Source organism: Syngnathus scovelli, chromosome 17 (assembly GCF_024217435.2).
Source record: "Syngnathus scovelli strain Florida chromosome 17, RoL_Ssco_1.2, whole genome shotgun sequence".
Lineage (NCBI taxonomy): Eukaryota > Metazoa > Chordata > Actinopteri > Syngnathiformes > Syngnathidae > Syngnathus > Syngnathus scovelli.
Window position 1 is genome coordinate 4,219,893 of NC_090863.1, and position 13,792 is coordinate 4,233,684.

Genomic DNA, 13,792 nt, shown 5'->3' on the forward strand with positions numbered 1-13,792 from the left:
CACACACACACACACACACACACACACACACACACACACACACACACACACACACACACACACACACACACACACACACACACACACACACACACAAAATAGAGCCCAAACAAACATATTCCGTTAGAAACTTTATTGAATACAAACAAGACCGTGACAGCCAGAATGTGTTAGCGTCAGTAGGCCTATTTTCTTCCTTCGTTTAAATGTACTTCCTCTTTATAGTTTGTTTTTCAACGATACTCTAAACCACATTTAAGTCTCCAAATAAACACTGTGGTTGCTCCATGTGGGCGGCGCACACACGGAAGCAAGCAACATTCACTTCAAGAAAATGACACAAAAGAGAGAAAGAAAAAAATGAAAGGCAACAGAGTAATCCGCCCATCCTAAAAACAGATTTCGTTTGTGGAATGATCCGAACAAAGACTTGTGTGAGACGGGTGGGACGGTGTGCACCGTCCACACAAGCAGCTTTACTTTCATAGAAAGAATGAATTCATTGTTATCTTTTAATTTACGACTAATCAGAGAACACACACGTGAATCAACCGTTGATGCAAAAAACGACAACTGACACTGACTATGCAGCCGTTAGCGTCTCATTTGTGCTTTAAAAGTCCTGCTTTTTTTTCCCCCTTCCAATATATTGCCACGTTCGTTTTTCCTCTAACAGATGAATTTAAAGAAATATACACAATACACTTTGTCTGTCGCTGTTTTAGCAAAAAAAAAAAAAAAACGTTTTGACAGCATGTCGCGGTTTTTTATAAGTGTAATTTTCTGGGCTATGGAGGTAGCAGAGCCATAATCAGGTACAAAACCGTTTTTTTATATTTTACGAGGGCTCTGATGTGGCCATTTTGCAGGCTCTCCAGGTGAGATAAAATGCAGGTAAGTTTGTCGCTGAACAAAATATGACTTAAGAAGGCCAATTACACATAAACACAGGAGCTGACAAACACACTTGCGCAGGGGTGGGGAATAACTTATACAAGCAAATAGAAGAAAAAAACACCCAAGTAATTTTAAAGTTACTGTTGCAATATCAATTAAAAAATTCCAATGTGTTTGCTAAATTGTTTTTGTCTGGCATCCAAATCACATTGGGTTTTTTCTAATTTTCCAAAGAGGCACAGAAGATGGATGGATGGATGGATGGTTTAAAAACAACTTGACACTTATTCTACTTGGCCAACAATGTTTATATATATATATATATTTTTTTTAATAACATGATCTCCTAGGTTTCACTGTATTTATTTATGTATTTATTCATTCATTTATTGATTTATTTTTTTGCCAGATCTTGTAGGTCACCCACCCCTGCTCTGCAGGTTAAGTATGAGGAGCAGCCGTAAGACCAAGTGAGTTTGGATCATTAAGTAACACCATTCCTTTGTTTTTGTCAAAATCCTTCAAATGGAAATTTACACACTTTCAGTGCATATATGAAGATTCAAGATTCATGAAGATTCAAGAGTTCAAGAGTATGAATATATATATATATATATATATATATATATATATATATATATATATATATATACACACACACACACTACAGTTCACAGGTTTAGGGGTCACTTCCAAATGTCCTTTTTTATAAGCACTGTTTTTAGTATATTAACAATTTCTGGGCTGTACTTTGTATGACTTTTTTTCCATGAATAATAAGCGACTCCAAACGTTTGAACAGTTGTGTGCATATGCTGAGGAACATGCGTTGTACTCCCGAAACATGTACTGTACTTCAAAGAAAAAAGGCTTACTGTTTGCAATTAGTTAATGTTTGTGGCTGTAAAGAACTTCTTCAGACAAGGCATCAGCATCAGGAATAACTTAAACATAATACTTAAATAATCATGATGATGATCCAGCAGAGGTTGTTTTTGAGCATCATAAATAGTTTTCTATGCCAATATTGTCCTCCTCGCATCGTTTCCGTGTGAGGAGTAGCTGCTTCATGTGGAGGCGTGACCTTGAAAATGGAGCCTGACTTGTTCTCGCTCTTCCGCAACTGCGGCGGCCATTAGGCAGGTCCAGAAGTGCATTGAAGGCGGCGTTGGATTTGGCAAAAGCAAGCGTCTCCCAGGTATCTCTTTTGTGCATTTGCGGTGCTAGGTAACTCCCGTGAAAAGAAATGAACACAACAGGGCACCCTTTCAAGTGCGGTGCGTGACTTCCTGGCCCTCTCCTCGTTGCAAGAGAGTACCTGAGCGATTTTCAGAGCAGGTCCGCGGGGTCCACGGCGGGGATGGGCTGCCTCCAAAAGCAGAAGGAGCTGAATTCGGGCATAGCGAAAGCTTCGTTCTGCTCCTTGCTCAACAGCGGGAACATATGCTCCACCAGCTCGCTCAGCCTGCAGTAACTGGACAAACAAAAATGGAGACGTATTGTGACAAATGGACTTTTGAATCGTTTGTATGCTGTACAAGCTCACAAGTCAAAACACGAATGGGAGCTGGCCCCGGAGTACGTACGAGGACTTGTTGCCCTTGGTCTGTTCCTGGATCAGCTCTCCCTTCGGGTTGACCGTGAAGATCCTGCAAACGGGAACTCCCACTTCCTTGTAGGCAAAGACATCCTACACAGACGTGGAATAGTGGATGCAAAACATACCGAAGGGGTTTCATAAACACAATTTAAGAGCTTAAAATGAGTTCATACTTGATTATATAACAGCCAGCACTGTATTGGTGGAAAGTTTTCTAATGCGTGTTATGATGACACATCAAAACAAGACGTTGAGCGTGTCACTTTTTCAGACGACATCTGCTTGTGTTGATACAGCTCTGCATTAAATCACACGTTGTCATCGGTCTGACATGAACTCACGTTGGCTCGATTGCCGAAGGCGGCGTGGAACGGCTGTTTGTTATGCTGGAACAGGTTCTTGATGTCCGTCAGGCATTCGATCTTAAAGATCTCGGGTTTCTTCTCGATGACCTCCCTGAGGGAACACAAGACCGGGATGATGATAGCCTTCCCTTACGTTGGACAGGCAACGACATGGAGCAAGAATTTCCTCGTGCCCAATGCAAACACAATGCGGCTGTTATGACAGATGTAGAAGGCGAGGCCTTGGACGTTGCTGTGGTTACAAGCGGCGACGACAACATATGAGCGGCAGAAAATATAGAGGACAACGCCCGCTTCCATCCGATGTAATTAAAGTGAGAATGCTCTATAATACAGAGCTGTGTTTAGCGCAACGCACGGGTGCATTTGGGAAAAATGTCAACAGAGGATGCCAGAGGGCTTTGGCTCTTCCTGTGCGTAAAATCTAACTGCTGCAGTCATCCAAATCCGAGGCAACCGTCCAAATCGAAATTGTTTTCACTCTGCAGTGCCCTCCAAAAATATTGGAACGGCAAGGTCAATTTCGTTGTTTTTGTTGGATATTAAAGACGTTTGGGTTCAAATGAAACACACAATTCTAATTCATTTTGATTCAATTGGTCACTATCTGTTGTGGAAAAAAATATTTATTTGCATGCATTTTTAGCACATTACAGTGGATGCCAAAATGTTTGCAGTCTGGTATTGGCATCCACACATTCTCCACTTCACAGATGATATTTTTAATTTTTGGAACCTATTCTGACGAAAACATGAGCCATATCTCATAAAAACCTTGCTTTGGCGCCATGTGGCGGCTAGCGACTAAGGACTTTCTACGAGGACTTGAACACTGTCTCCGGTGCTGCTGTTTTGGTTAGCAACAAAGCCTAAAAATGCTCAAATAAACACAAAGTTGCAATGAGATAATGACCTACTTATTTTGTTTTCCTGGCAAGAGGAGGTGTCCATTTATCTCATAAGACGGGATTAGTCTATGTTTGGGTTACCTATGGAAAGCTGAAAAGAGGCTGCTGGGTGACAGCATGAGAGGCCCGCGGGGCAGGATGGTGCCATCGTCGTTGACCCACTGCAGGTAGCCCCTCGTCATATCTGCCATGCCGATGGCGCGAGCCGAGCAGTACAGGAACTTGTAGCCGTTCCTGCCAACGAAGAAAGACAAGACAAACTGCTAAGAAGAGCACTAATTAGATCGGCTATATCGGAGCATTCAGAAAGTGAAACAAATACTTGACAAAGGTCAATGTACCGTAATTTCCGGACTATAAGCCGCGACTTTTTTCCAAAATTTTGGACCCTGCGGCTTATAGTCAGGTGCGGCTTATATAAGATTTTTTCCGTGATTTTTGTGATGACTTGATCACTTTTACTCTTAACACTATTATATACAGTAAAAGCTACAAAACAAACTGACAAATAACTCGTTTTCAAATCAGACGAGTAAAAACTGGTCAAATATTTAAAAAAAAAGATATTATTAAAAGTGAAGACAATTTGCAATTCTAGTAATGACACACGAATTTGATGCACAATTTGTCTTCGCGGGCCACATAGAATGATGTGGCGGGCCGTATCTGGCCCCCGGGCCTTGAGTTTGACACCTGTGCTCTAAACCCTTTCTCTTACTCTGCCATGTCACTCAGAGATTACACAAAGCAGTGGCGCTGTTTGGACCATCTGCATTGTATTAAAACCCAATCAATCAGCATTTAAATTCAATTCTTCTGACATTTTGCTCACCAAAAACAAGTTGTAATGAATGTGAACTTTTAATGCATTTTATTCAGAAGGTTACTTTGAACCTTAAACGGCGGCGCGGCGTACTTATGGATTTTTACAGCCTCCGGCCTCCAGGGGGCGCTCTAGCAGGAAGCAAGAGCGAGACAGGCGAAGAAGAGATAATGCGCCGAAGAAGACGTGCTAGTTTGTGTTTACATTTCGCGCATCACGCAGAACGCGATCAAGACGGACATTACTGAAAGGAAGCCTTTATACACAAACCGTCATCATGGGGGACAAAAGAAATGCATATGATGCCGCTTTTAAGCCAAAGGCGGTCGATGTTGCTGACATTATCTTGATTCTACTCTGGAGCGTACTTATGGATTTTTACGGCCTCTGGTCTCCAGGGGGCGCTCTAGCAGGAAGCAAGAGCGAGACAGACGAAGAAGAGATAATGCGCCGAAGAAGACGTGCCAGTTTGTGTTTTGATCGTCTCGTGCATCACGCATAAACTCCCGCATTCACACAAAGACCGGAAGCTTTTATACACAAACCGTCATTATGGGGGACAAAAGAAATGCATATGATGCCGCTTTTAAGCTATACGTGTCGCTCGCTGGTTTAATGTAATTTAGCGCTTCGTGCATGAATAAGATTAGCATGAACAGACCCTCTTCACACTCGAAGAAATGCATAAAACCGACGACGAAAGAGAGACTGAGAAAGTGTGAGGCGAAGGATATCTAACGCTATTCCAATCGGACACTAAGGAGGAAGACTTCGATGGTTTCAGTGCACAGGAGGAAGATGAAGACGGCTCTTTTTTTACTTTTACTGGTATGTTTTTTTTAACCAGCCCTGTTAGTGCTGTGCTACCGTATTGCTGCTGTGTTACCGCCGCGTCTCAGTGACTTTGCTGTGTTACTTCCGTGTTGCTGCGGTATTACTGCCGCGTCACAGGCAGTGTTTGGAAAGAAATGTTAAGGTATGTTATTAAAGCTTTAAAAAAACTTTCTGTGTCCAGTCTTTCTTTGCTAATAACTCGCGTGCACACTTCCGCGTTGCTGCGGTACTACTGCTGCATCACAGGCAATGTTTAGAAAGACATGTTCAAGTATGTTATTAAAACGTTAAAAAGGCTTTCTATGTACTGTCTTTCGTTGTAAAAAAAAACTCGTGTGCACGTGCGGCTTATAGTCCGGTGAGGCTTATGTAAAAAAAAAAAAAAAAAAACTGAAATATCCCTGAATTTTAACTGGTGCGGCTTATAATCCGGTGCGGTTTATAGTCCGGCAATTACGGTAATCAAATTGTTTCGTTGACCATCCCAGTAATCAGGGCAAAAAAAAAAAAAAATCCTCTGCATTAACTTGAGACAGAGCCAGACCTACCCACAACTGAGTGATTTGAACCAGACTGTGGGGAAGGTCAGAAACCTTTTATTAAGGCATCTGGGAACTCTTCTAAATTGTTTACAAAATTCATAATAAACTATGTCTCCATTGAAGCAAGCCTCATAAATGCATGGCCGCAAGAAAGGCAAACCCGTGACAACTGTGAATCGAGCCCAGATGCTTCTTTCCCGTTGTGTACTTACTCGGCTACTGAGTGATAGAGCTTGGCGATCCCCTGGTGGGTCCAATCCTTCCCAAGCTGCGGCAGGATCTGTCCAAACACGTCGGACCTAAAGGTGACAGAAACTAAGTGAGAGAGAACATAAAGTAGAGCTCTGGTATAAAGTAAGATTAGCTGCGCGTGGGAGAGACTGTTGCATTTCAAATGTAAATGAGCTCATTATGGAGCCTAGTGAGCGGTGCGCTAACAGAGGCCACATGTCACGGGTCTTCTATGGGGTCACAGCAGATAATAAGCCGCAGTCAATCTGGCTGGTTTGATATGTGGGCAACCTATGCGCATTTGCGGAGGAAATGGAAGGTGACATCAGTGGCGCTTTGGAGGCGAGCTTTCAGCTAATTAAAAAGCCAATGTGAGACAATATGTGCTATTTTGAGAGGGGTAAACATGTCAAAAGCAATTACGCTACTCAAGAAAAGGCATCACAACATCTTGGCGTATAATTGCCTTCATCTAAAAAGTAACTTGTGAAAGATGTTGTGTGTGGGCTCACATCCTTGTTTTCCATTCTCAATTAAAGTTCTTAAAAAAAATGTCCATACTGCACACCTCGTTATTGTATCGCAACGTAATTTGAGAAGCTACAATAATATAACGAGCTTCTCGTTGTGGGGCCTTACTTGGTGATGGTTCCGTCGATGTCAGAGATGATGACTTTGTCGTCCCAGTTCCACAGGTAGATGGTGCCCTCGCAGCGGCACGTGCCTTGGTATTGCGTGGTGATGCTGAACGTCACGTCATTGGGGCCTTCCTTCAGTTTCAGACTGGCCTGGTAGTACCAGGGCAAAAGAATTTGAAAAAGACAATCAACTCTGGCTGCCCATCTACTAATTTATCAGTTCAAGCTATCTCGAGCAATCCAGCAATTCTATTCAGCAACTTCAATATTAAATGGCGCAAGTACCAATTTCAGCCAGCAGGTGGTGCTCCATACTGGCAAATGAACTAACCCCCCCCCCCACTGTTTTTACATATTCAGTTACTATGACTTAGCGCACTCACAATCTGATCAGAGGAGAGACGTAGCGACTTCCTGTAGGCGTGGGCACCGAGATGCTGCTGACTGTCATGATGGTGTCTCTCCTGACACGACGCGGCGCTCACCTCCTTGCATTCTTCGTCGCTGGACGAGTCTGTGTTTTTGCTCCTTTAAGCGTACATGAAATTGATGGTAAATATACGCCGTCCACGTTGTAAAAGGCTAGAATTTACCGTAGCGTGAGATTCTCCTGCGTCATGGCGGGTCCTTCCTCCGCCGACTGAGACTCTTCCTTGGTGTCAAGCTTGATCTCAGACTGCAATACATTTGAAATAAGTCTCGAAGGCTCATACTCAATGTTGTCAATGGTGACAGAAACCTGCTTGATTGCACTATCCGCCCGTTTCCGCCAGAACCACCAGCGGCCCGACTTCTTTGGCATCTTCTCCTTCACCCAGGCCTCCTCTGTAGCCTAAAGCGTTTGAGTCGGTGTTCAAATTCCCGCCGCTGGCATGGCAAGTTTGCAGTAATATCTTCAAATTACCTTTGGTAAATTCTTCTGAAATGCTTGTAGACTTAGAATCAAGGGTGCAGCAAGAGTCCAGTTATAATATCTGCGTGTCGGGAACCAGTTGATTGCATTAGTCGGTTGAATTGATTTCAGTGGGGAAAACGAAATCATGCTTACCTGTTTCCTATCTTAACGACAAGGTTTGGGTTATCGATAATTGCTGGATTTTCAGCAAATTCGTGGTAGGTGATGATGTGCTCCATGAACTTTTCTGAAGAGACAAGAGAACACTTGCAGGAGTTCTAAAAAGCTTTGTCAGCTGACTTTGGTAGTTCCCGCCCCCCACACACACAATCTACTGCCGGATGTCCAAAACCCCAAGTGTGTCTTTTGTTGCCATGACAACAAGTACCTTTGGATATCTCCGCGTTCTCCGTCAGGCCTCCGCACAGCGACAGCGTGACGTCCGGGAGGTCGCTTGCTGAGTCCGACAGACACTCTGTGCCACTGTCGGCGGCGGCGCTGCCGACCGACTGCGGCGACTGCGAACCCGAGCGAATCTCAGTTTCCATCCAGTGCTTGCCGGCCGCCTCCGCCTCGCTGCAACGCGAGAAACGCGAGTTACGATCACGCTGAACAACATATTTTTAGCCCTGGGGGCGGGCGAACCTTTTGGGAAAGTATCTGGCGGCTACATCGGGCTCAAGTGCATTCAGGTCATCAAGGTAGATGTCCTCGGGACCCTGATGATGGCTCCTCTTCGGGACACCTGCACTCAACAAGCAAATTAAACCGATTATCTCCCAGCCCTACTTATGCCGAACACTCAAATCAAAGCAACCTTTCTTCTTGGAGGGGGAGTCGCTCTGCTGGCTGCTGCCGGGGGTGGAGGTGACCACGTCGTACGGCAGCAATTCCGCAGGCTGCGCGAGAGCGTCCGGACTCTCACGCGCGGCGCTCGTGAGCGTGCGCGGCTCGGGCTTGACGATGGCGCACACGTGGCGGTCGCCATCCTCCGTTTCGCTGTAGTCCTCCATGGCCTCGGAGCTGAGGATAACGCGGAAATGGGTGCTCTCGGAAGGGGTGATGGTCACGGTTTTAAGTAGCTCCGCTCTGTCTTTTTTGGTCACCTGGATATTGGCGATACAAGGTGAGGGAGGACCGCCATTTTTCCAACACTAAACATCACAGGTAAAAAGGTCATGTTGAAGATGACTTTCTTACCTTAGCCGTTTCCGGAAACTCTCCCCAGGTCCACTGCATGTGCGACTCGGCTCGCAGCAGAGTCTCCGACGGTCTCACCATCAGTTCGGAATCACTCTTTGGAGAAAAGGCCTGAGATAAGCCTTGGCTGCAAATACAAAGAAATACATACATAAGAAGATGGTTATTTGTGGTAGGTGACCTTATGTCCTTCTTTATTTGTTTGTGCAACTGTGTTTTGGTTAGTGATTGACTCCAGTGCTTTTCAATTCACGCATTTTAAAATCTCTGGCAGAAAAAAAAACAAAAAAAAAAACACCTGTCATTTGTTGCCCAGTCGCCATCAGACAGTGCATAGCCATCCAAGCTATGTCTGGCCGCAGGTAGTCTGGGGTCAACATCTCGTATTGTGGACGTTGAAGGCGATCTGGACACGTGAGGCACCGAGGCATCCTCATCAGAGCTTAGGTCCATCTCAAACATTTCCTCGGTGGTGGTGGTAGCAGCTGGTGTGGTAGCAGCGGCGGGGGTGACCGACGTGGGGGGAGTCAGCTCTTCTCTCCGAGGGTCCCCTTTGTGCTTCTTCCTCCGTTTTTTCTTCTTTTTTGTGGAGACGGTGGCGGGCGTCGGCGGATTGGGGGGATATTCCTGGTCGGCCGGGTCGTCGTCTTGCAACTCTTTTGAGGACCGGTGCTCCACTTCTGAGATCCAGAAAAGGTGACTCTCTGTTGGGATTGGGGATGTGGCCAGGTGGGCGGGAACAATCTGCTGGAGGACAGATTGTTTTTTTTTAAATAACACGTCTGACATGCTTTTATCAAATGTTGACCTGGGACAGAGCTAAGGGGTTGGAGGTGGCTAGTTAATTATTTTAATAATCGCTGAATCAATGAATCAGATCAAACATAATAATAATTTATATCCCATTTTCATAATTACTTTAAAAAAAAAAAATCATGTCATACTTACATTCTCCTGTTCGGTTTCCTGGACGAAAAAAGCCTCGCCATTGTCGCCGAGTTTCATTTGCAACTCCACAGGCTCCCCATTCACTTCAATGTCAATCTGGAAGAAAAAAAAACGGAGGACATATATCATGACACCCATAGAGCAAAATGAAAGATAGACTTGAATTATTGTCATTTAGATTCAGTTTAGATGAAGCCTATCCCACCTTCAAATAGCCCAATTTTATTTGTCAAAGAACTACACATCTTTTTTGGAAAGTGGGAGAAAAAAACAGGATCTAAAGCCAGATCTTCTCGACTGTGAAACAGACGTGCGAACCAAGACACCAATATGCTGTGTTGAAAATGGGGCTCGCTTGGCAGTCACAAGATTTCATTTCCCACCCTCGGGGAGCTTTTACGTAAGGCAAGGGATGACGACGACCGAGTTTCATGCTGAATTAACTAATGAGGCAGAATAAATGAGGGCCCTCTTGAACCCTGTTAAGCTCACAGGCAGCTCCACCGCAGCAGGCTCAATATTGTACATTTAAAAAGAACGGCAAAGATGATGTTTTATAATCACCCCTGTCTTACTTCATTTTGGTGCAGTAGGAGGCTGGTTGCAAAACACCCCTTAGCCGCAAGCGCCCCCCCCCCCCCCCCCCCCCCCGGCCCCTCCTCCTTTGCAGTTTCCTCTCCTGCCCACGCATTCAAGTTGTAGTGCTTGTTGCTATGGGAATGACTCATTCATTAATTCATTCCTCCCTCCGAGTCCATCAGCATTCTAGGGAGCGGGTGAGAAAGTACCAACCTCTCACTAATCCCCCCCCACCCCACCGAGGCTAACAAGTGCAAAAAAAATACTACTGACAAAAGTCCAACAAGGGGAAAAGAACATTTTGAGTTTTTGGGGTTCTGGTTTGTCATCTCGAACCATCAAGGGTACTCACCACTTTCTCTTTGGAACGCAGCACACCGAGCTTGCCGAAGCGCACGTGGAAAGGCGAACACTGGTAGGTGCCGTCCCGCTGGCGGACCACCACCACGTCGATGCATCCAGACAGCGTGGCCTGGTTGATGCCCTTGTACAGCTCCTTGACGGTGACCAGCACCTGCCCGGCCAGCTGACCGACGTAGTTCATGGTGTCCACCTGGGAACAAAGCACAGCATCGAGTCAGGCGGGCAGGTTTACAAAGAATTTATAAAAAAATAAACACACAGAGGAAGAGTTACAAGATGGCTACTTAACGGCAATGTGATGCTATAAAGGGACGTAAACAAAAGGCAGCGAGTCAGGCCAGGGTCGAGTTTCATGGCCCTTGTAAACTCCCCCGCCTTTGTTGACATTACCCGAAATGTTTACATCTCATCCTGACCTTTAGTTCGGGCCATGGGAGAAAGGAGCTGCTTGAGGATGAAAAGCATGTGTGCACACAACGATCCGCCAAGAGTTCAACGTTCACAAGTAAACTTCCTGCCTTGGGGAAAAAAACGACTCACCAAGTTCCAAGAGGATTTTAACGATGGTAAATCATCCAACTCACTGCTGTCATTGTTATCCTCCGTGCTGGTGGTTCCTGAGGATCTTTGTCTTTTCATGGTGTCCACAAGAGCTCATGACACTCCACCGTGACCACAGCAAACTTCTTGCATAACTTAACTCAACCATCCTGAACGTGTTCTTTATGTATCCTCCGACTTATCACCTGCTCTTATGAAACGCTGTCATAAACTTTACAATTCATGGCTCCGCCAGCAGACAGGCTCGTCAGTTGAGCCAATGAGATGACAGCTGACGGCTGATAAGGTGACACTCGCCACGAGGTGTTTTTGCTGCTGATAATAAGGTGTTCTCTGCGGTGTGACGTTCACACGCGCTGTCGCGTGAACGATACGATCATTGCCGCTTGTTATTGTGACTCATCACGGAAGCTTGTGGCTTTCGGTCTTGCGCCAATAGGATCAATTAGTACAATGGCCGGTAGTTACCGCGGCGCGATAATTAATCTACATTCAAAACATGTGACTACGAGTACCGAACAATGAGAGGACTGTAAAGTGTAATCCCCGAGGGATTATTACATTTACAGACCAATAATGCGAACTAAAATGAGCCCTCAATGTATATAGCATTTCACATTATTAGCATTTAAACTTATTAGTGTGGCCTGAATAAAAAATATATACGATGGTGAGTAATACAAAATCGTCTGTCTACATATGATGCTGCACCATTAGTAAACGTCCACTCTAAAAGGCTGTTAACAACAAATATGTTGAAACTCAATTATTAACAAACTGAACACAAAGGTTGGTCTGGAAATGTTTGCTACTATCAAGTCAAGGGGAATATTAAAAAACAGGAAGTTGAAAGCGACCAAAAGAAAACAAGAAGCAGCACAAACAAATGGCCTCAGATGCTCCAGGCAGAGAAAATTCAAACTAAAGTGATTTGCGGCGAAACAGTTGTTGGATAAGCGCAGAGAGTCTCGTCAAGGCAATGGGAATGAGAAGCCTTAACACAGGAAGTAGAAACCTACCAAAATGAAACTGACAGCAGCACAAACTAATGGACTCAAATGCAAGAAATCCGAGTAAAAGTCTTTTGTTGACAAAACACTAGTCTATCAGACCAATACAGGAACAGGAACAAAACATCAAGTACCAAATTAAAAAACCAGGAGCAACACTGATGTGCTCGTTCTCACAAGACAAAAGTAAAGGGACACCAACATTGCTTCAAATAAGGCCGCTCACCTCACGGTCAGTTCTGGCCGAAATGAAGTCTAGTGGCGTGTGAAGACATCACACGTCGTCATCGAAAGATTTTCAAATGTTGGCTAATACACGCTGACTAAGATATTTTGACTGGCCTTGTTCTTGTGTAACTTGCAGATTAGGAAAACACAAATGCTCATGTGACGCTTTACATGAAAAGCCCGAGGGGGAACGTCATTGTGTAAACGCCAACACCCCCGTGTCGTTTTTCTTTTACCTCCTTCATAATTAATATTTCTTCCATGAAGATAGATGGTTGCACATATTTCAAGTTTAGTTTTACCAAGTTTGGCTTACGCTAACAACTGAAAAACCCGTTGGTTAGGTCACCCGTATTTCAAGGCATCAGCGTGTTTGCATTTTTAGTCAAAAAAGGTTTTGTATACCGGCAGCTTCGTAGGACTAGTTAGTAAATCTTCACAGTTGAGAGATCCTCCTCCAGCAGTTATAGAGCATTTTTTTGTCAATTAAATGATCTGACAGCTATTTATTTTTTTTAGAAGTCATCTGGAAGGATTTGTTGTGCTTTTGAACCGGGCAATCGGTTCATCTGTCATTTGAGACAAAAAAAAAAAATGTGGCAACTTGTTGTTGGATAGATGCTAGTCTGCCTTTTAAATACTGTCAGGTGTCACTGAGCAAGGCACCACTCTCATGCCTCTTGAGAGATGAATATTACAATGTTTTTGGATAGCAAGATTATGTGATTTTGTTATTGTCTCGATAACAGTTAGCAATGTCGCATACCATGATAAAGTCTGACAACACGTGATCAAATCATTGCACAATAATAGGTCCAAAATCCAAAATGGGAAGCACAACTACTGTTTATCCGGCCCTTTCCAGATTTCAGCTTCCTCGCATTGGTTCACAACACAAACGCACCACATTTTGTACAAATGTTTTTTTCTATATTCCAAAAATGCCATTCAGCGAATAAAGCAAAATTAAAGCTGATATGACTCACGAACGTCACCGGGGAATTTGAACGTCACGGCAGACGTTTTGTGGGTTGGACAACAACACTAATGTCGGGAGGAGAAAAACAGATTTCTTACGGTGGCTAATGGTGGACGTTGGCGACACAAGTGTGGCAAGTTGAAATGGGAGAAGCCCAAAATGAATGAGCCGTACTCGAGCGTCGGCTAACT

The 13,792-nt window shown here is 44.4% G+C and overlaps 1 protein-coding gene across 1 annotated transcript; it reads right to left on the reverse strand.

Annotated features, from left to right (window-relative positions):
- Positions 1 to 118: 118 nt before the first annotated feature.
- Positions 119 to 12,537, reverse strand: lpin2 (lipin 2). The gene is made up of 19 exons (XM_049746252.2): positions 11,364 to 12,537; positions 10,813 to 11,013; positions 9,882 to 9,977; positions 9,232 to 9,680; positions 8,934 to 9,060; positions 8,551 to 8,839; positions 8,379 to 8,478; positions 8,122 to 8,309; positions 7,887 to 7,980; positions 7,743 to 7,812; positions 7,578 to 7,670; positions 7,432 to 7,514; positions 7,222 to 7,366; positions 6,840 to 6,988; positions 6,182 to 6,268; positions 3,852 to 4,004; positions 2,839 to 2,953; positions 2,484 to 2,587; positions 119 to 2,371 (listed from the first exon to the last, which is right to left on the reverse strand). Exons 1-19 carry the CDS (start codon positions 11,460 to 11,462, stop codon positions 2,227 to 2,229), a joined length of 2,787 nt encoding a protein of 928 aa, XP_049602209.1. The 5' UTR covers positions 11,463 to 12,537; the 3' UTR covers positions 119 to 2,226.
- Between the last annotated feature and the right edge of the window lie 1,255 nt (positions 12,538 to 13,792).

Coding starts and splice junctions, on each gene's coding strand:
- lpin2 (XM_049746252.2), bottom strand. CDS start 11,462: ATGAAAAGACAAAGATCCTCAGGAACCACCAGCACGGAGGATAACAAT. Junction 7,367..7,431: donor CAGGAGAATCTCACGCTACG/GTAAATTCTAGC, acceptor GTACGCTTAAAG/GAGCAAAAACACAGACTCGT. Junction 2,588..2,838: donor CCTTCGGCAATCGAGCCAAC/GTGAGTTCATGT, acceptor ACGTCTGTGTAG/GATGTCTTTGCCTACAAGGA.